At 49.6% G+C, this 19,473-nt stretch overlaps 2 protein-coding genes across 4 annotated transcripts in view; one reads left to right on the forward strand and one right to left on the reverse strand.

Moving 5' to 3' along the window:
- dzip1l (DAZ interacting zinc finger protein 1-like) overlaps positions 1-19,473 on the forward strand; it is a 258,300-nt gene that overhangs the window by 191,993 nt on the left and 46,834 nt on the right. The window lies entirely within an intron of this gene.
- LOC139265823 (claudin-18-like) overlaps positions 6,479-19,473 on the reverse strand; it is a 28,978-nt gene continuing 15,983 nt past the window's right edge. The window contains exons 3-5 of the mRNA XM_070883288.1: positions 14,989-15,094; positions 10,891-11,001; positions 6,479-6,680 (exon numbers count right to left, since the gene is read on the reverse strand). Of these exons, the coding sequence (XP_070739389.1) occupies positions 6,479-6,680; positions 10,891-11,001; positions 14,989-15,094 (419 nt within the window). The remainder of the gene's footprint in view (positions 6,681-10,890; positions 11,002-14,988; positions 15,095-19,473) is intronic.

The raw sequence follows: 19,473 nt of genomic DNA on the forward strand, positions 1-19,473 counted from the left end.
CCTGTACAAATACTGCCTAATCCACAAAGGCCAATTCTGAAAAGCTCCATAATTTCCATTTGTGCTCACATATCCATGAATAGCCCTTTTTTTGTCTCTTGGAAGCCTGAAGAAGCTGAGACCAACTTACGCTGAGGTCCATCAACTCAGCACAGACTGGGCATCAAACCTGGGACCTCCCTGGCCAGGCGTCTCTCAGTACCACACTTGCCAGTGCATCTACCAACACCAACTCACTCACTGCCCTTTGAAGGCAAGCCTCACTTTCAAGCACTGAGACTCAGTATGAGCTGCTTCCCCAGCGTAACATTTCCCTAAACTGTCGGTGACAGCAGCAAGAATCCACTTAGTCAAGTGCCCATATTTGGAAAGTACAATAGGTTTCAGGGTTGGAATGTCCCGATGGATTGGGCTTGTTGTCTTTCTCACAGGAGTGGCACAGAGGAAGAGGAGGCCTGAATAAATATCGGTGCTTACTAAATTACAGCTATCACTGGCTCGTGTGTTCTGCACCTGCCCTCATAACCGATTGGAGCCGTACACGGGTTCTCTGGGCACGGTACCAGTCAGTGATGCTTCTCTTCCCCCACCCCCACCGCCACCCAATTAACACAAAAGCCTAACTTGCTCTCTCTGTGTGCTGTGCCATCCTGGGCACTGCACGATTTACCTCCGCCCCGCACAGCGCCTGACACCAAGTGTACTCGAGCTGTGCATAGGCTAGGTGTTTGTATCAGTCCCCGCAGAGCTCCAACACACCCTAGTCGGGGAAGTGATTAATACTCCCTTGACTGTGACGCATCGAGAAAGCCCACATCGCTTCACTCAACGCCCTCTGTGACATGTTTGTCTTGCATGGCACGTACAAAAGCGGCAGTCCCCTTATCTAATCTCGCTATCTGCTCAAAGGCTGGAACCTCCTGGCTGTAACCATGGCGTCCGTTGATAAGCAGCGATGCTGTTTTTACGGTTGATTGAGAGCCTCTGGTATTTTTTGAGGGAGATGTGTTTGGACTGGTGTGGCTTCCGTCAGCCACTGAAGCCGGTGCCTCGTCGCTGTTGTCCACTTCTACGGAATGCTGTGGGGCTGTGGCCCAGGATTTGAGCAGGTCCTGTGCCTACTGGCCCCAGTACCCCATGTCCTCCCTCTCCCCTCTCAGCGTTCTTCCTCTTTCTTGTCTGGGCACGGGTGCATGCTCCCATCAACTACCCCACTGCGTCACCCACTCTCTGTGCCTGAACCAAGACCGTTAGTGTTAGCAGGGTCATTCAACCGGGTGTGGCTGCACAAACCCAGTCTGGCCCTGTCCTCACGTGATATCCGTGCACAAGCAACTCCCAGAATGGGTTTCCCAGATAGCAAGTGACAGCAGGGTCCCTTTGCTGTGGTCAGCTGTGGCTCAGTGGGTAGCACTCTCACCTCCGAGTCAGAAGGTTGTGGGTTCAAGTCTCACTCCAGGAACTTGAGCACCTAAATCTCGGCTGACACTCCAGTGCAGTGCTGAGGGAGTGCTGCACTGTCGGAGGTGCCGTCTTTCAGATGAGACATTAAACCGAGGCACCGTCTGCTCTCTCAGCTTGATGTAAAAGATCCCATAGCACTATTTCGAAGAAGAGCAGGGGGTTATCCCTGGTGTCCTGGCCAATATTTATCCTTCAATTAACATAACAAAAACAGATTATCTGGGTCATTATCACATTGCTGTTTGTGGGAGCTTGCTGTGCGCAAGTTGGCTGCTGCGTTTCCCATATTACAACAGTGACTGCACTCCAAAAGTATTTCATTGGCTGTAAAGCGCTTTGAGACGTCCGGTGGTCGTGAAAGGCGCTATATAAATGCAAATCTTTTTGCTCAAAATGTCTTTGTTGCCTCTCAAGCCCCTGGACACTGGAGGTGATCATCGAGATGCTGAGGCCATCAACCCAGCTAATGTGAGTGGGCTCAGCCCAGGCCTGAGGTCAGCTAGCGGCCCAGGCCAGCGTCCGAATTTGGGAAGTGGGAATTTGTTCTTGGACTCGGAGTGAGAATTTGTGGTCAGTAATCTCAGATCAGTTATTACGCAGAAAAAGTCAACAAAATTGCTTGTCGCCAGATCGCATTGTAGCACCATTTTTCAAACCAAATGCTAAGACACCTGTGACACACCCCAGACTGTGCAAATACTTGAACAACCCATTCACTGAGGTGTAGAGTGACGGTGGAACGATCTCGAGCTTAAACACTGAGGTGTTTGAATGTAAAGGTTTGAATGAGAGAAGGTCACAGGGTTCGATGTACAGAATGAAAGGTACAAATATACAAAAGGAACAATCAAGCTAAATCTCAAAGTATTTTTACCCTTTGACAACAGTTTTCCCTTTCACTTAACATTGCAAGTTCTATTCGATTCCATGTTGTGCAGTCTGTAGTATGGACATGGCTCAGTGATAGCACTCTCTCACCACCGAGTCAGAAGGTCGTGGGCTCAAGTCCCAATCTGGGGACTTGAGCACATAAATCTAGGCTGACACTCAGTGCAGCGCTGAGGGAGTGCTGCACTGTCTTTCGGATGAGACGTTAAACCGAGGCCCTGTCTGCCCGCTTGTGTGGGCACCATGTGGGCTCCCTGTGCGACCTGTGATTCTCCCTGGCTGGTGTTCCTATACTCGTGCACAGATAAAATATTAAAAAAACAAAAGATTTGCATTTATATAGCGCCTTTCACAACCACTGGACGTCTCATAGCACTGTTCAGCCAATGAAGTATTTTTGGAGTGTAGTCACTGTTGTAATGTGGGCAACGCGGCAGCCAATTTGCACACAGCAAGCTCCCACACACAGCAATGTGATAATGACCAGATAATCTGTTTTTGTTATGTTGATTGATGGATAAATATTGGCCAGGACACCGGGGATAACTCCCCTGCTCTTCTTCGAAATAGTGCCATGGGATCTTTTACATCCACCTGAGAGAGCAGACGGGGCCTCGGTTTAATGTCTCCTCCGAAAGACGGCACCAACGATAGTGCAGCTCTCCCTCAGCACTGCACTGGAGCGTCGGCCTAGATTTATTGTGCTCAAGTTCCTGGAGTGGGACTTGAACCCACAACCTTCTGACTCGGAGGCGAGAGCGCTGTCCACTGAGCCACGGCTGACAGATCATTAAATGGTTTTCAGAAAAGTTTTTCAAATTTTCATTCCTCCTTGTGTTGTCCCCTCATTTTGCCCTTTCCCAGTTCTCCCTTCATCTCTTGAGAGATTGGGGGATGGGGCTGACATTCCTTCCCTGGACTGATGCCACAATCACTGCCTCCAGGATTTCCCACAAGTGGCTATTCTTGATCGGTGATCCCAGGCAGTGAACTTTGGCCGCCGATTTGACCACGGCAGATTGTGGCTGAGCACAATCCTGCTTTCATCTGACAGGGCTCATTGCCCAGCAAAGAAGGAGCTCCCATGCCTCTGCCCTGGATCAGGTAACTTAGCAAAGGTTGGGTCTCGAGCCTGCTGTATTTGTCTCCAGCCCTCGTGGTTTAAATCATAATATATTTGCATATTACAGGTAATTCTGCTGCACGAGCCATTCAAAATACCAGACATGTGCGGTTGTTACATTGAAAAGCCAGCAAGCCACAGACAACATTGCTTGTGGGTGCACCAGAATGGTACAAGGGATAAGGGACTTCAATTATGTAGAGAGACTAGAGAAAGTGTTCTCCTTAGAACAGCGAAGGTTAAGAGGAGATTTAATGGAGATTCAAGATTCTGAGGGGCTTTGACAGGATGGGGAAAAACTGTTTCCAATGGCAAGAGGGCGTGACCCAACGGACTCCGATTTAAGATAATTGGGGAAAGAACCAGTGAGAAGAATGTTTTTTTACACAGCGAGTTGTCACGATCTGGAACGCACTGCCTGAAAGGGTGGTGCCAGAGATTCAACAATAACTTTTAAAAGAATCGGAGCACTTACATTGCACTTATGTCCCAGAATAAGCTGTTCGTTGAGGGTCACTTAAGAACATTTGGACTTTATTTTTCAATCATCCATCTATTTAATGCAACACTTTTATTTTTATTTTAAGAAGTAAAACCTCACATTCTTCCTTAACATAAAAGCCTAAGATCTAAACACGACAACGGTAAGGACAAATTGATAGAAGTGATGAGTGATGAGCTGATGTGGTGCGGTGGACTTGAGGCAATGGCAGAATCCTGGCCATGAAACGGAATTCAAACTAATCTGGTAATTTGTGGACAACCTGCTGACTGTTGCAAAAACCCAGCTGATTCACTCACGCCCTTCAGGGGAAAGAATCTACCTGGTCTGGCCTACATATGACTCCAGTCCCACCCTGCACGGTTGACTCTCAATCCCGTCAGGGAAACTATGGCTGGGCAATAAATGCAGACCCTGCCAGCATCACCCACATCCCCAAGAACAAATGTTAAAAATAAAAGGAGTAAGAAATCTCAGTTTAAAATTGTCTACGCTGAGGGTTTGCCCAGTCCACAAGTTTTGGTGCTCGACTTCGTCTGAGCTCTATGCATGTTGTAGCCTAGCAACGGAGCCCAGCTATCCACCGCTCTGCATTAAGTAGCACGCAACCATGTGACTACAGTGGTGTTCAACCATTCCGCAGTGCTGCTTTACACGATGCCCTGATGTAGCTTTGTGAAAGAGAATTGCGCGTTCTAACTGTTAGGTGTGGCGGCAAGGGGGTAGCGGTGAGGGTGGGGGCTGGGTGATGCAGTGGGTCAGCTTGCGACTTTTGGTAACTAGATTCAAATCCAACTCGGACTGATGGGACAAAGTCTCTCTCTGCTTTCTGGCTGCAAGGGCCCAGGGTGGAATGGATTTGGGCAGCTGCTGCTCCAGGTCCAAGTAGATGAGAGTTCAGGGCCCAAAATGACCCTAATTTAGCCCAAATCGCACAGTCAGTTGGGCGGCACTTGTTAAAAATATAGATATGCAGTTGAGGACTTCATCTTTTCATCAAAGAGTATAAAGTTCTGTTGTTTTCTTTGGTCATTGTGCTGAATTCTGTCAGGCCAGTGACAAAGATTACAAAAGAAAATAGAACCAGTGAGTGAGGCCTAAGAACACAAAGTGTATAAAATTAAAGCCTTTCCGTCATGTATTTTACACCACCTTCTGAAATATTGCTGCTTGTAATAATATTCCTGCACTTTTTGAGGAATATTTCTGAATAATAAAAAAAGTACATATTCATAATAGTTTAAAAAACACAAAGCGCGTGCATCCTACTGAACCCCAGGGGTGAGATTACAAACTCTTCCTGGTGTGTAACTTATTCAACAATCATTTTGTAAAAAGCTTTTTAAAGAAATAAAAGACCAATTCATGTGCTAACCAGGGAGAGGACAATGAGCGGGATGAGTTCTGCTGTTATGTGGAATCATACCCTCTTAAAATTGGTGTTTTAAGAATATAAGAATTAAGATCAGGAGTACATTTATGTTGCACTTTTCTGCTTCTCTCGCCTTGTACCCGTGTGTGTGAGACACTGGAGAAAGACCAGGAGGACTCTCCTGCTCTCTGTTGTTCACCTGTTCCACCGTGCCACAGTGAAGGTCAGGAACCCGCCAGGTTGGAGATCGTGCCCACTACCTAAAGCTTTTAAAGTCTACTTTTCTACCACTCTCCTGCCAACTGTACCTGGTCCCTCTCCAGTTTGAGAAAGTGGAACAGTCCAGTCTCCACATTGACACCAATTGGCGCCCCTTGCTCATCGAGCCAATGGAACACAGGAACAGGAGAAGCTGGATTGGTCCAATAATTCCATCCTTATTGGATAGATCATTCCCACCTATCTCCTCTCAACATACTCCTTATCCCGTGCCTCTCAGGAAACCCAGACAGTTGTATCTTGAACCCATTTATATTCCCTGCTTCAGTGACCTCTGCTAACTGAGCCCACATTCTTATCTGTTGGATGTGAAAAGTTCTGTCTAATTTTTAACTTCCCTATCGTGGTGTTTGAGGGAACATTAAAGTGGTTCAGGGTTAATCCTACTCCCATCCATGGGTGATAGGAGTGAGCATCTTGGTCAAATCTGGATTCAAGCTGGGAGGTCCTAGACTGGTGTCAGTGGTGATAAAATTCAACTTCAGCGGGGGTGCAAAATGCGTGGTAGTGGATAGTCCGCCTGATTTCTCTTTCCATTGAAGGGTGGCCGATCCCCCATTGCCCGTTTTGAGCCCCCACTGAGGTTGGATTTGAACCCCCTTCCCATGCGCAGTCACTGTAGCTACTGGGCTGGTCTGTCCACTTCATCAATCGAGTGCACGTTCTAAGAGTCTAACGGTTTTGTGCTTATCAGCATCTAAACTACAGGTCTGGGCGATCGGCTCGAATTGCGAGCTGAGCAAATATATCCCAGAAAAACGTTTAAGAAATGGAATGGTGAAGTGACGGCTGCGTTTCAGAATCTCACCCCGGGGGTAGCTAGCGCTGGGACACTCGGATGAAACCAAGTTTACACGTAATCGTATTTCCCGCCCATCTCGCGTCTGCTGTCCTCGTTGGTGCTTCGGTTGTTCGTGGATCTCTTCACGTCTGCCTCATCAGGGTAGGGCCTCCTTATGTGGGACATTTCTGTTTCGTAGTGTGCACCAGATTTGTAGCCTGCCTTGGAGGGAGCCCCGCGGCTCGGGATCTTGTAGATGGTAGAATTGTACCTGCATAGAATGATAACCTGTTTAACGGGCAGTTGCTGTGGCCCTTTGATACCTAGTATTGTTATACCCAAAACACAAACTTAAGAGCATAAGAAATAGGAGCAGGAGTTGGCCATTTGGTCCCTCGAGCCTGCTCCGCCATTTAATAAGATCATGGCTGATCTGATCCTGGGCTCAGCTCCACTTCCCTGCCGGTTCCCCATAACCCTTTATTCCCTTATCGCTCAAAAATCTGTCGATCTCCACCTTAAATATATTCAAAGACCCAGCCTCCACAGCTCTCAGGGGCAGAGAATTCCATAGATTTACAACCCTCAGAGAAGAAATTCCTCCTCATCTCAGTTTTAAATGAACAACCCCTTATTCTGAAACTATGCCCCCGATTCTAGATTCCTCCACAAGGGGAAACATCCTCTCTGCATCTACTCTGTCAAGCCCTCTCAGTATCTTATATGTTTCAATAAGATCACCTCTCAGTCTTCTAAACTCCAGTGAGTATAGGCCCAACTTGCTCAACCTTTCTTCATAAGTCAACCCCCTCATCTCAGGAATCAACCACGTGAACCTTCTCTGAACAGCCTCCAATGCAAGTATATCCTTCGTTAAATAAGGAGACCAAAACTGCAAGACTTCCGTATTTTTATACTGCATTCCCCTTGCAATAAAGGCCAATATTCCATTTGCCTTCCTGATTACCTGCTGTACCTGCAAAGTAACTTTTTGTGTTTCATGTACAAGGACCTCCAGATCCCTCTGTACTGCAACATTTTGTAGTCTCTCCATTTAACTAATTTGTTTTTTTATTTTTCCTACCAAAGTGAATAACCTCACATTTTCCCACATTATACTCCATCTGCCAAATCTTTGCCCACCCACTTAACCTATTTATATGCCTTTGCAGGTGCTTTGTGTCCTCTTCACAATTTGCTTTCCCACCTATATTTGTATCATAAGCAAATTTGGCAACATTACGCTTGGTCCCTTCATCCAAGTCATTAATATAGATTGTAAATAATGAGGCCCCAGCACTGATCCCTGTGGCACCCCACTAGTTACTGTTTGCCAACCCAAAAATGACCCATTTATACCGACTCTCTGTTTTTTGTTAGTTACCCAATCCTCAATTCATGCTAATATATTACCCCCAACCCCATAAGCTCTTATCTTCTGCAGTAACCTTTTATGTGGCACCTTATCGAATGCCTTCTGGAAATCCAAAATACACATCATCTACTGGTTCCCCCTTACCCTTCCTGTTATATCCTCAAAGAACTCCAGCAAATTTGTCAAACATGATTTCCCTTTCATAAAACCATGCTGACTCTGCTTGATTGTATTATGGTTTTCTAAATGTCATGTTACTACTTCCTTAATAATGGACTCCCAGCATTTTCCCAATGACAGATGTTAGGCTAACTGGTCTGTAGTTCTCTGTTTTCTGTCTCCCTCCTTTCTTGAATAGGGGCGTTACATTTGCGGTTTTCTAATCTGCTGGGACCTCCTCAGAATCCAGGGAATTTTGGTAGATTACAACCAATGCATCTATTATCTCTGCAGCCACTTCTATTAAGACCCAAGGATGCAGGCCATCAGGTCCAGGGGACTTGTCCACCTTTAGTCCCATTAATTTGCCTAGTACTTTTTCTCTAATGAGAGTGATTTTTTTTAAGTTCCCCCCTCCCTATAGCCCCATGATTATCCATTATTGGGATGTTTTAGTGTCTTCTACTGTGAAGACCGATATAAAATATTTGTTCAAACTCTCTGCCATTTCCCTGTTCTCCATTATTAATTCCCCAGTCTCATCCTCTAATGGACCAACATTTACTTTAACTACTCTTTTCCTTTTTATGCACCCCTGTAGAAACTCTTACTATCTGTTTTTATATTTTGTGCTAGTTTACTTTCATAATCTATCTCCCCTCTCTTTATCAATCTATCTCCTCTCTTTTTATGAAGGATATCAAGGTCATAGAGGGGGTGCAGAAGAGATTCTCTAACGTGGATCAGAGATTTCAGTTGTGAGAAGAGACTGGAAAAATTGAGGATCTTTTCATTAAAAGAAAGGCGGTTGAGAAGAGGTCTAATATTGTAGTTCAAAGTTCTTTGAAAGATTTTGATATCAAGAAAACCTACTTCCACTGGCAGTGAGTTGGAACCGAAAGAGTATAAATTTAAGGTCATCACCAAAAGCAGGAAGGGAGAGGTTAGAAGAAATTATTTTACACAAAGTGTTGATAGGACATGGAAGGTCCTAGCAGAAACAGTGAGGGAAGAAGAATCCATTATGTTAGCTTTTGAAACAGAAATGGATCATTCTGTGAAGAAGAAGGGTGCGGAGAAGGGACATGGAACCAGAGAAGATGTCAGCACAAATGGAGGCCATTTGCGCTGGCTCTTTGCTAGAACATTCCAAAACTGATCCCGTTACAGGTGGAACCTCCTTTATCCAGAACTCTCTTATTCAGAACCACCCCTCGTCCAGAACCATTCCCGACCAACGGGTGGCGCATGCTCAGAACTCCGACATGAACAAATTGAACAAATCAAAGTCCTTCCTCACTGTCGACTCCCGCAATCGTTGGCCTGACCCTGCGATGCACTGTCCCCGCCACCCCACCCCCCGATTTCTCTGCCGCACTCCCAGCCCCAAGCCAAGGCAGCCCCGATATCTCCTTTCTCAGTATCTGTACCATCCAATTTAACGTGACCACTCCTCAGCCGGAAAAATCCCTTATCTAGATCAGGCCAGGTCCCCAGGGTTCCGGATAAGGGAGGTTCTATAGCCCTATTCCTTGTCAGCTTGGCTCAGTTGGTAGCACTCTCACATCTGAGTAAGCAGGTTGTGGGTTCCAGCTCCACTGAAGCATTAAACACACCCTCGCTGTCAGCAAGTTCTGAGATTGTGCCCCTTAAGTCCAAATCATCTGTGTATCGCTAGTGCACCCAGCTTTGACCCCCAAGGTACACTACACCCAAGGCTTCTCCAATTCAAAGGGCAAATGGGACTCAGTGGATTTCCCTTTCCGAGATCCAGCACAGCAACGGTGGGCCAAATGGCCTCCTGCTATGCTATACATTTCTATAGACACCTAGCCAGCACCCTTGTCGCTAAAAGTATCTCTGTCCATATTAACGCAGTTCCCTCACGCTATCGGACGCAGTATCTCCTCCCAGCTAGTTCTTGCAAACAACATAATCAACAGCACAAGAATGATGGAGAAAATAGCAATGAGGGAAACAATGAGAGAATTATTTCATAATTTCTACTCGAATGTCACAGTGCTCCTGTTCATATTTATTCTTAGTGTTGAAAATCCTCAGGAAAGGGCCAAATACATAGTGCAGGACACCAACATGGTTCAAAAGAGGAGGGTGGAAGGTGAAAGAGATCTCGGATTTTAAAAGCCAGTAAATTGTAGGAGGAGTGCCACTATTTTGGAGTTCTGCCATTTTGGGTTTATTTTAAACACAGTGAGGATGCAGAAGGGAGGAAGATTGTGTAGGACAGCACCTTTGGAGTTTAGGCGGCGTATAAGAGGAGTACTAACAATGGTAATGTGTATTTGGAAAAACATAACATACGAACATAAGAAATAGGAGCAGGAGTAGGCCATTCGGCCCCTCGAGCCTGCTCCGTATTCAAAAAAATTATGGCTGATCTGATCATGACTCAACTCCACTTCCCTGCCCGCTCCCCATAACCCTTGATTCCCTTATCGTTCAAAAATGTGTCTATCTCCGCCTTAAATATATTCAGTGACCCAGCCTCCATAGCTCTTTGGGGTAGAGAATTCCACAGATTCACGACCCTCTGAGAGAAGAAATTCCTCCTCATTTCTGTTTTAAATGGGCGACCCCTTATTCTGAAACTATGCCCCCAAGTTGTAGATTCCCCCACGAGCCTTTGAAAACAATTCTTATTTGATCTTTCTGATGTTTTTTCCTACTCTCAGCTGAACACACAGAGAAAAGGAAGTTGAAACAATGGAAGGGAAAATATGGAATACAAAAGGTTGCATTTAATCTTGGCCCTGTCTTTGTGCTGCACGCACATACATCATGCAGAATATCCCAAGAAAGCCACAGCAACCTTTAGGCAGAACAAATGGGGATGCTAAAGCTACCGTGTCACGTAATGTAGATTCGAATTTTGGTTGACATTAATGACCATTGATTTCCCTCTCCATTATTTGTGGCTGTTACTCACCGAGTCTGCTCGGGTACCAGACCTTTACAGGCGATGCACATCACTATCCCACCGACAACGAGCAGGCCTCCAGACACCCAGCCCACAAACAAGGCAGTGCCAAACGTGTACCTGTGGGGAATAACGGCCTTGTCAGTCCAAAAACGGTCACCAGTAATGCCCACTGTACACCTGGGTAATGTGCACCCTCTTAGAGGAGCAGGACTACGGGTAATTGTCTTATTCAAATTAAGCTGTGATTACAAATCGAAAATGAACAAGGTTTGTGCTGAGATTAGAAGAAATGTCTTTCTCATCCAACAGATTAGAATGTGGAACACGCTTCCAAAACAAGCAATTAAAGCTGTGTTGACCAACTCATTGATCAAAATGCTGGATAGATAATTGTTTGAGAAAGGGATTTTTGGTTATAAGATGAAAGACAGACGCAGATGATTTATTGGCTCCAGAACACATTGGGTCCTGTGCTACTCGGATTATCAGCATCATCATAGGCAGTCCCTCGGAATCGAGGAGGACTTGCTTCCACTCCCAAAGTGAGTTCTTTGATGGCTGAACAGTCCGATTCAAGAGCCACAGACCCTGTTACAGGTGAGACAGACATTCGTCGAGGGAAGGGGTGGGTGGGGCTGGTTTGCCGCGTGCTCCTTCCACTGCCTGCGCTTGACCTCTTCACGCTCTTTGTGTTGAGACTCGAAGAGCTCAACGCCCTCCCGGATGAACTTTCTCCACCTCGGGCGGTCTTCGGCCAGGGTCTCCCAGGTGTCAGTGGTAATGTCGCATTTTACCAGGGAGGCTTTGAGGGTGTCCTTATAACGTTTCCGCTGCCCACCTTTGACTTGTTTACCATGAAGGAGCTCCGCATAAAGCATTTGCTTCGGGAGTCTCGTATCTGGCATGCAAACTATATGGCCTGCCCAGCGAAGCTGATCGAGTGTGGTCAATGCTTCAATACTGGGGATGTTAGCCTGGACGAGGACACTGATGTTGGTGTGCCTGTCCTCCCAGGGGATTTGTAGGATCTTGCAGAGACATCGTTGGTGATATATCTCCAGCGACTTAAGGTGCCTTCTATACATCGTCCATGCCTCAGATCCATACAGGAGGGCAGGTATTACTACAGCTCTGTAGACCATGAGCTTGGTGGTCAGGGATTGGTTCTCTGCGGAATGCAATGGATCAATGTTGAGCCAAATGTGGTTTGTACGGTTGAACTGGTATGCTGGAGCTTTTCTTGGTTATCGTGAGTGACTTGGGGAGAAATGTTACAGAACTCTATGTCCATTACGCTTGGTTGCCTCGCTCAGGAACGAGAGTAAATGGGCTGAATCTGTAACACCATAAATTATGCCTGGTTATGGGGGGAATGAATGGCTTTTTCTAAATCCATACTTTTGTTTATCGTTACAGAGAGTTGATCCCATAATCGGGGCTATCTGAGGGAGGGCTGCCGTCTTTGAGGATGAGGAAGTTGTATCAGAAACGAGGGTACGATGCTTAAACAAAGGGGACTACAGTGGGATGAGGGCAGAGTTGGCTAAAGTAGACTGGAAACAAGGACTAAACGGTGGCACAATTGAGGAACAGTGGAGGACTTTTAAGGAGCTCTTTCATAATGCACAAAAAAAAAATATTCCAGTGAAAAAGAAGGGCGGCAAGAGAAGTGATAACCAGCCGTGGATAACCAAGGAAATAAAGGAGAGTATCAAATTAAAAACCAATGCGTATAAGGTGGCCAAGGTTTGTGGGAAACTAGAAGATTGGGAAAATTTTAAACGACAGCAAAGAATGACTAACAAAGCAATAAAGAAAGGAAAGATAGATTACGAAAGTAAACTGGCGCAAAACATAAAAACAGATAGTAAAAGCTTTTACCGATATATAAAACGGAAGAGAGTGACTAAAGTAAATGTTGGTCCCTTAGAAGATGAGAAGGGAGATTTAATAATGGGAAATGTGGAAATGGCTGAGACCTTAAACAATTATTTTGCTTCCGTCTTCACAGTGGAAGACACAAAAACAATGCCAAAATTTGCAGGCCACAGGAATGTGGGAAGGGAGGACCTTGAGACAATCACTATCACTAGGGGGGTAGTGCTGGACAGGCTAATGGGACTGAAGGTAGACAAGTCCCCTGGTCCTGAGAAATACATCCCAGGGTATTAAAAGAGATGGCTGAAGTTATAGCAGATGCATTCGTTATAATCTACCAAAATTCTCTGGACTCTGGGGAGGTACCAGCGGATTGGAGAGCAGCTAATGTAACGCCTCTGTTTAAAAAAGGGGGCAGACAAAAGGCAGGTAACTATAGGCCGGTTAGTTTAACATCTGTCGTGGGAAAATTCTTGAAACTATCATTAAGGAAGAAATAGCGGGACATCTGGATAGGAATAGTGCAATCAAGCAGACGCAGCATGGATTCATGAAAGGGAAATCATGTTTAACTAACTTACTGGAATTCTTTGAGGATATAACGAGTATGGTGGATAGAGGTGTACCGATGGATGTGGTGTATTTAGATTTCCGAAAGGCATTCGATAAGGTGCCACACAAAAGGTTACTGCAGAAGATAAAGGTACGCGGAGTCAGAGGAAATGTATTAGCATGGATAGAGAATTGGCTGGCGAACAGAAAGCAGAGAGTCGGGATAAATGGGTCCTTTTCCGGTTGGAAATCAGTGGTTAGTGGTGTGCCACAGGGATCAGTGCTGGGACCACAACTGTTTACAATATACATAAATGACCTAGAAGAGGGGACAGAGTGTAGTGCAACAAAATTTGCAGATGACACTAAGATTAGTGGGAAAGCGGGTTGTGTAGAGGACTCAGAGAGGCTGCAAGGAGATTTGGATAGGTTAAGCGAGTGGGCTAAGGTTTGGCAGATGGAATACAATGTCGGAAAGTGTGAGGTCATCCACCTTGGGGAAAAAAAACAGTAAAAGGGAATATTATTTGAATGGGGAGAAATTACAACATGCTGTGGTGCAAAGGGACCTGGGGGTCCTTGTGCATGAATCCCAAAAGGTTAGTTTGCAGGTGCAGCAGGTAATCAGGAAGGCAAATGGAATGTTGGCCTTCATTGCGAAAGGGATGGAGTACAAATGCAGGGAGGTGTTGCTGCAACTGTATAAGGTATTGGTAAGGCCGCACCTGGAGTACTGCGTGCAGTTTTGGTCACCTTACTTAAGGAAGGATATACTAGCTTTGGAAGGGGTACAGAGACGATTCACTAGGCTGATTCCAGAAATGAGGGGGTTACCTTATGATGATAGATTGAGTAGACTGGGTCTTTACTCCTTGGAGTTCAGAAGGATGAGGGGTGATCTTATAGAAACATTTAAAATCATGAAAGGGATAGACAAGATAGAGGCAGAGAGGTTGTTTCCATTGGTGGGGGAGACTAGAACTAGGGGGCACAGCCTCAGACTACAGGGGAGCCAATTTAAAACCGAGTTGAGAAAAAATGTCTTCTCCCAGAGGGTTGTGAATCTGTGGAATTCTCTGCCCAAGGAAGCAGTTGAGGCTAGCTCATTAAATGTTTTCAAGTTAAAGATAGATAGATTTTTAAGCAATAAGGGAATTAAGGGTTACGGGGAGAGGGCGGGTAAGTGGAGCTGAGTCCACGACCAGATCAGCCATGATCTTATTGAATGGCGGGGCAGGCTCGAGGGGCTAGATGGCCTACTCCTGTTCCTAATTCTTATGTTCTTATGTTCTTATGTTCTTTCCAATGAGACATTAAACCGAGACCCCATCTTCCCCCTCAGGTGGATGTAACAGATCCCATGGCACTATTTAAAGCAGAGCAGACGAGTTATCCCCGGTGTCCTGGCCAATATTTGTTCCTCAATCAACATCACTAAAAAAAAAACAAATTAACTGCTCGTTCATCTCATTATTGTTTGTGGGACCTTTCTGTCACATTTACCTGCAACAGTGACCACACTTCAGTGACTGTGAGACATTTTGGGATGTTCTGAGGATGTGAATGGTATTATAGAAATGCAAGTTCTTTCTTTTCTTAAATCTAGAGGAAAAACAAATGAAAACTAGTGACACAAAGAGGTTCCAGTTCTTGGACTGGATTCTTGAGTCTTACCTCTGCTGAACTGACCCCTGACCCCCAAGCATCGACGAGTTCATTGCCCAGAAGTCTGACACCAACATATTTCCGTAGATTGATACTCCAGCAATGCAACAAACCCCTGTCCAGGTTTAAACAAAAGGTGTTAGTCAAGGGGGAATAGATGAAAATATTTATAAATCACTGGTTCTGCCTCAGCTGGAGTATTGCGTCCAATTTTTTTAGGAAGGATGCCAAGGCCTTGGAGAGGGTGCAGAGGAGATTTACTAGAATGATTCCAGGTGTAATGTATTTGCTTCATGGTTCTTTGCTTAAGAATTCATAGCAACACATTGCTATTCAGAACTAGTTGGTTTATTAGCAAAGGTTTAACAATCACACTACACATTACCAGTTCATCCATCAGGCTCACAACCACCTGGCTCATCGTGGAACCCAACTTTAATTGAGGTGTTTAAAATCATGAAGGATTTTAGTAGAGTAAATAAGGAGAAACTGTTTCCACTGGCAAGAGTGTTGGTAACCATAGGCCACAGATTTAAGGTAATTGACCATCAGCTGGCATCTAACCCTTTGTAATTGTTTATATTAAAGCTCCCCACTTGCATGTGCGCCCCTCTCAAGCCTTCAGGTTTAGATTTGATCAATCCGATCCAATTGGGATACTTTTTTATGAAGGTGAATATTTGCTCATCGAAGCGAGTGATGTTAGCCCTGGGGAACAGGACACTTGCCCATTTCAGTCAGCCAGTGTTGGCATCAAGTGCTCCCTGGCCAGGCACAACACAGCCAGCTCTCTCTACTGCCTCCCAGCAATGGGCCAGCGTCCCATCGGAAGAGCACCCCTGTAATAGCCAGCCACACCAGTTCCCCAAGGCAGCTCTTTGTGAGATGGTCGACTTGTGCTGCACTAGGGGAAGGTTTGTGTTGCGGACAAGCACCCATCAGCCAGAAGAAAGGGAGACTTTCATTCCAAAAACCATTGTAGCACCCCTTGTCCCTAGTGTTAACCCATTTTATTATTCATTAACTGTTAATGACATCATCGATATATTCACATTTAGATTTTTTTTTTTAACTTGTACTTCATAGAGTTGCCACTTGTTGCCAGGTCCAAAACTGAATGTAGGACAGGATAGGGGTAGAGCTGGGCACTGGAGCGGGGGTGGGGGGGGGGGGGGATAGGTGCAGAACTGGGCACTGGGGGGGGGGGGGTAGTGTCAGGATAAGAGCAGAGCTCGGGGAGTGGGGGGGGTGTCAGGATAGGGGCAGAGCTGGCGGTGGGGGGGGAGTGTCAGGATAAGGGCAGAGCTGGGGTGGGGGGGGAGAGAGTGTCAGGATAGGGGCAGAGCTGGCGGTGGGGGGGGAGTGTCAGGATAAGGGCAGAGCTGGCGGTGGGGGGGTGGGGGAGTGACAGGATAGAGGCAGAGCTGGGGCGGGGGGGGGGGAGTGTCAGGATAGGGGCAGAGCTGGGGTGGGGGGGGAGAGAGTGTCAGGATAGGGGCAGAGCTGGGGTGGGGGGGGAGAGAGTGTCAGGATAGGGGCAGAGCTGGCGGTGGGGGGGGAGAGAGTGTCAGGATAGGGACAGAGCTTGGGGGGGGGGGGGGAGAGTGTCAGGATAGGGGCAGAGCTGGGGTGGGGGGGGGGAGTGTCAGGATAGGGGCAGAGCTGGGGTGGGGGGGGGGGGAGTGTCAGGATAGGGGCAGAGCTGGGGTGGGGGGGGGGGGAGTGTCAGGATAGGGGCAGAGCTGGGGTGGGGGGGGGGGAGTGTCAGGATAGGGGCAGAGCTGGGGTGGGGGTGGGGGGAGTGTCAGGATAGGGGCAGAGCTGGCGGTGGGGGGCGGGGGGGAGTGTCAGGATAGGGGCAGAGCTTGGGGGGGGGGGGGGCTGTCAGGATAGGGGCAGAGCTGGCGGTGGGGGGGGGGGAGTGTCAGGATAGGGGCAGAGCTTGGGGGGGGGGGAGAGAGTGTCAGGATAGGGGCAGAGCTTGGGGGGGGGGAGAGAGTGTCAGGATAGGGGCAGAGCTTGGGGGGGGTGGCTGTCAGGATAGGGGCAGAGCTGGCGGTGGGGGGGGGGGGGAGTGTCAGGATAGGGGCAGAGCTTGGGGGGGGGGGGAGAGAGTGTCAGGATAGGGGCAGAGCTTGGGGGGGGTGGCTGTCAGGATAGGGGCAGAGCTGGCGGTGTGGGGGGGGAGTGTCAGGATAGGGGCAGAGCTGGGGTGGGGGGGGAAGAGAGTGTCAGGATAGGGGCAGAACTTGGGGGGGAGGGGGAGAGAGTGTCAGGATAGGGGCAGAGCTGGCGGTGGGGGGGGAAGAGAGTGTCAGGATAGGGGCAGAACTTGGGGGGGAGGGGGAGAGAGTGTCAGGATAGGGGCAGAGCTGGCGGTGGGGGGGGGGGAGTGTCAGGATAGGGGCAGAGCTTGGGGGGGGGGAGGAGAGAGTGTCAGGATAGGGGCAGAGCTTGGGGGGGGTGGCTGTCAGGATAGGGGCAGAGCTGGCGGTGGCGGGGGGGGAGTGTCAGGATAGGGGCAGAGCTGGTGGTGGGGAGGGGGAGTGTCAGGATAGAGGCAGAGCTGGGGTGGGGGGGGAGAGAGTGTCAGGATAGGGGCAGAGCTGGTGGTGGGGGGGGGGGGGAGTGTCAGGATAGAGGCAGAGCTGGGGCGGGGGGTGGGGGGGAGTGTCAGGATAGGGGCAGAGCTGGGGTGGGGGGGGAAGAGCGGGTCAGGATAGGGGCAGAGCTTGGGGGGGGGGGCTGTCAGGATAGGGGCAGAGCTTGGTGGGGGGGGGCTGTCAGGATAGGGGCAGAGCTGGGGTGGGGGGGGGTGGGGGAGTGTCAGGATAGGGGCAGAGCTGGCGGTGGTGGGGGGGGAGTGTCAGGATAGGGGCAGAGCTGGGGTGGGGGGGGAGAGAGTGTCAGGATAGGGGCAGAGCTGGGGTGGGGGGGGGAGTGTCAGGATAGGGGCAGAGCTGGGGTGGGGGGGGGGAGTGTCAGGATAGGGGCAGAGCTTGGGGTGGGGGGGAGAGAGTGTCAGGATAGGGGCAGAGCTGGCGGTGGGGGGGCAGGAGTGTCAGGATAGGGGCAGAGCTGGGGTGGGGGGGGGGAGTGTCAGGATGGGGCACAGCTGGCGGTGGGGGGGGGGTGGAGTGTCAGGATAGGGGCAGAGCTGGGGTGGGGGGGGGGGAGTGTCAGGATAGGGGCAGAGCTGGGGTGGGGGGGGGGAGTGTCAGGATAGGGGCAGAGCTGGCGGTGGGGGGGGGTGGAGTGTCAGGATAGGGGCAGAGCTGGGGTGGGGGGGGGGAGTGTCAGGATAGGGGCAGAGCTGGGGTGGGGGGGGGGAGTGTCAGGATAGGGGCAGAGCTGGGGTGGGGGGGGGGAGTGTCAGGATAGGGGCAGAGCTGGGGTGGGGGGGGGGAGTGTCAGGATAGGGGCAGAGCTGGCGGTGGGGGGCGGGGGGGAGTGTCAGGATAGGGGCAGAGCTTGGGGGGGGGGGGCTGTCAGGATAGGGGCAGAGCTGGCGGTGGGGGGGGGGGGAGTGTCAGGATAGGGGCAGAGCTTGGGGGGGGGGGGAGAGAGTGTCAGGATAGGGGCAGAGCTTGGGGGGGGGGAGAGAGTGTCAGGATAGGGGCAGAGCTTGGGGGGGGTGGCTGTCAGGATAGGGGCAGAGCTGGCGGTGGGGGGGGGGGGGGAGTGTCAGGATAGGGGCAGAGCTTGGGGGGGGGGGAGAGTGTCAGGATAGGGGCAGAGCTTGGGGGGGGTGGCTGTCAGGATAGGGGCAGAGCTGGCGGTGTGGGGGGGGAGTGTCAGGATAGGGGCAGAGCTGGGGTGGGGGGGGAAGAGAGTGTCAGGATAGGGGCAGAACTTGGGGGGGAGGGGGAGAGAGTGTCAGGATAGGGGCAGAGCTGGCGGTGGGGGGGGAAGAGAGTGTCAGGATAGGGGCAGAACTTGGGGGGGAGGGGGAGAGAGTGTCAGGATAGGGGCAGAGCTGGCGGTGGGGGGGGGGGGGAGTGTCAGGATAGGGGCAGAGCTTGGGGGGGGGAGGAGAGAGTGTCAGGATAGGGGCAGAGCTTGGGGGGGGTGGCTGTCAGGATAGGGGCAGAGCTGGCGGTGGCGGGGGGGGAGTGTCAGGATAGGGGCAGAGCTGGTGGTGGGGGGGGGGGGAGTGTCAGGATAGAGGCAGAGCTGGGGTGGGGGGGGAGAGAGTGTCAGGATAGGGGCAGAGCTGGTGGTGGGGGGGGGGGGGAGTGTCAGGATAGAGGCAGAGCTGGGGCGGGGGGTGGGCGGGAGTGTCAGGATAGGGGCAGAGCTGGGGTGGGGGGGGAAGAGCGGGTCAGGATAGGGGCAGAGCTTGGGGGGGGGGGCTGTCAGGATAGGGGCAGAGCTTGGTGGGGGGGGGCTGTCAGGATAGGGGCAGAGCTGGGGTGGGGGGGGTGGGGGAGTGTCAGGATAGGGGCAGAGCTGGCGGTGGTGGGGAGGGAGTGTCAGGATAGGGGCAGAGCTGGG

This window comes from Pristiophorus japonicus, chromosome 6 (assembly GCF_044704955.1).
Source record: "Pristiophorus japonicus isolate sPriJap1 chromosome 6, sPriJap1.hap1, whole genome shotgun sequence".
NCBI classification, from domain to species: Eukaryota; Metazoa; Chordata; class Chondrichthyes; family Pristiophoridae; genus Pristiophorus; species Pristiophorus japonicus.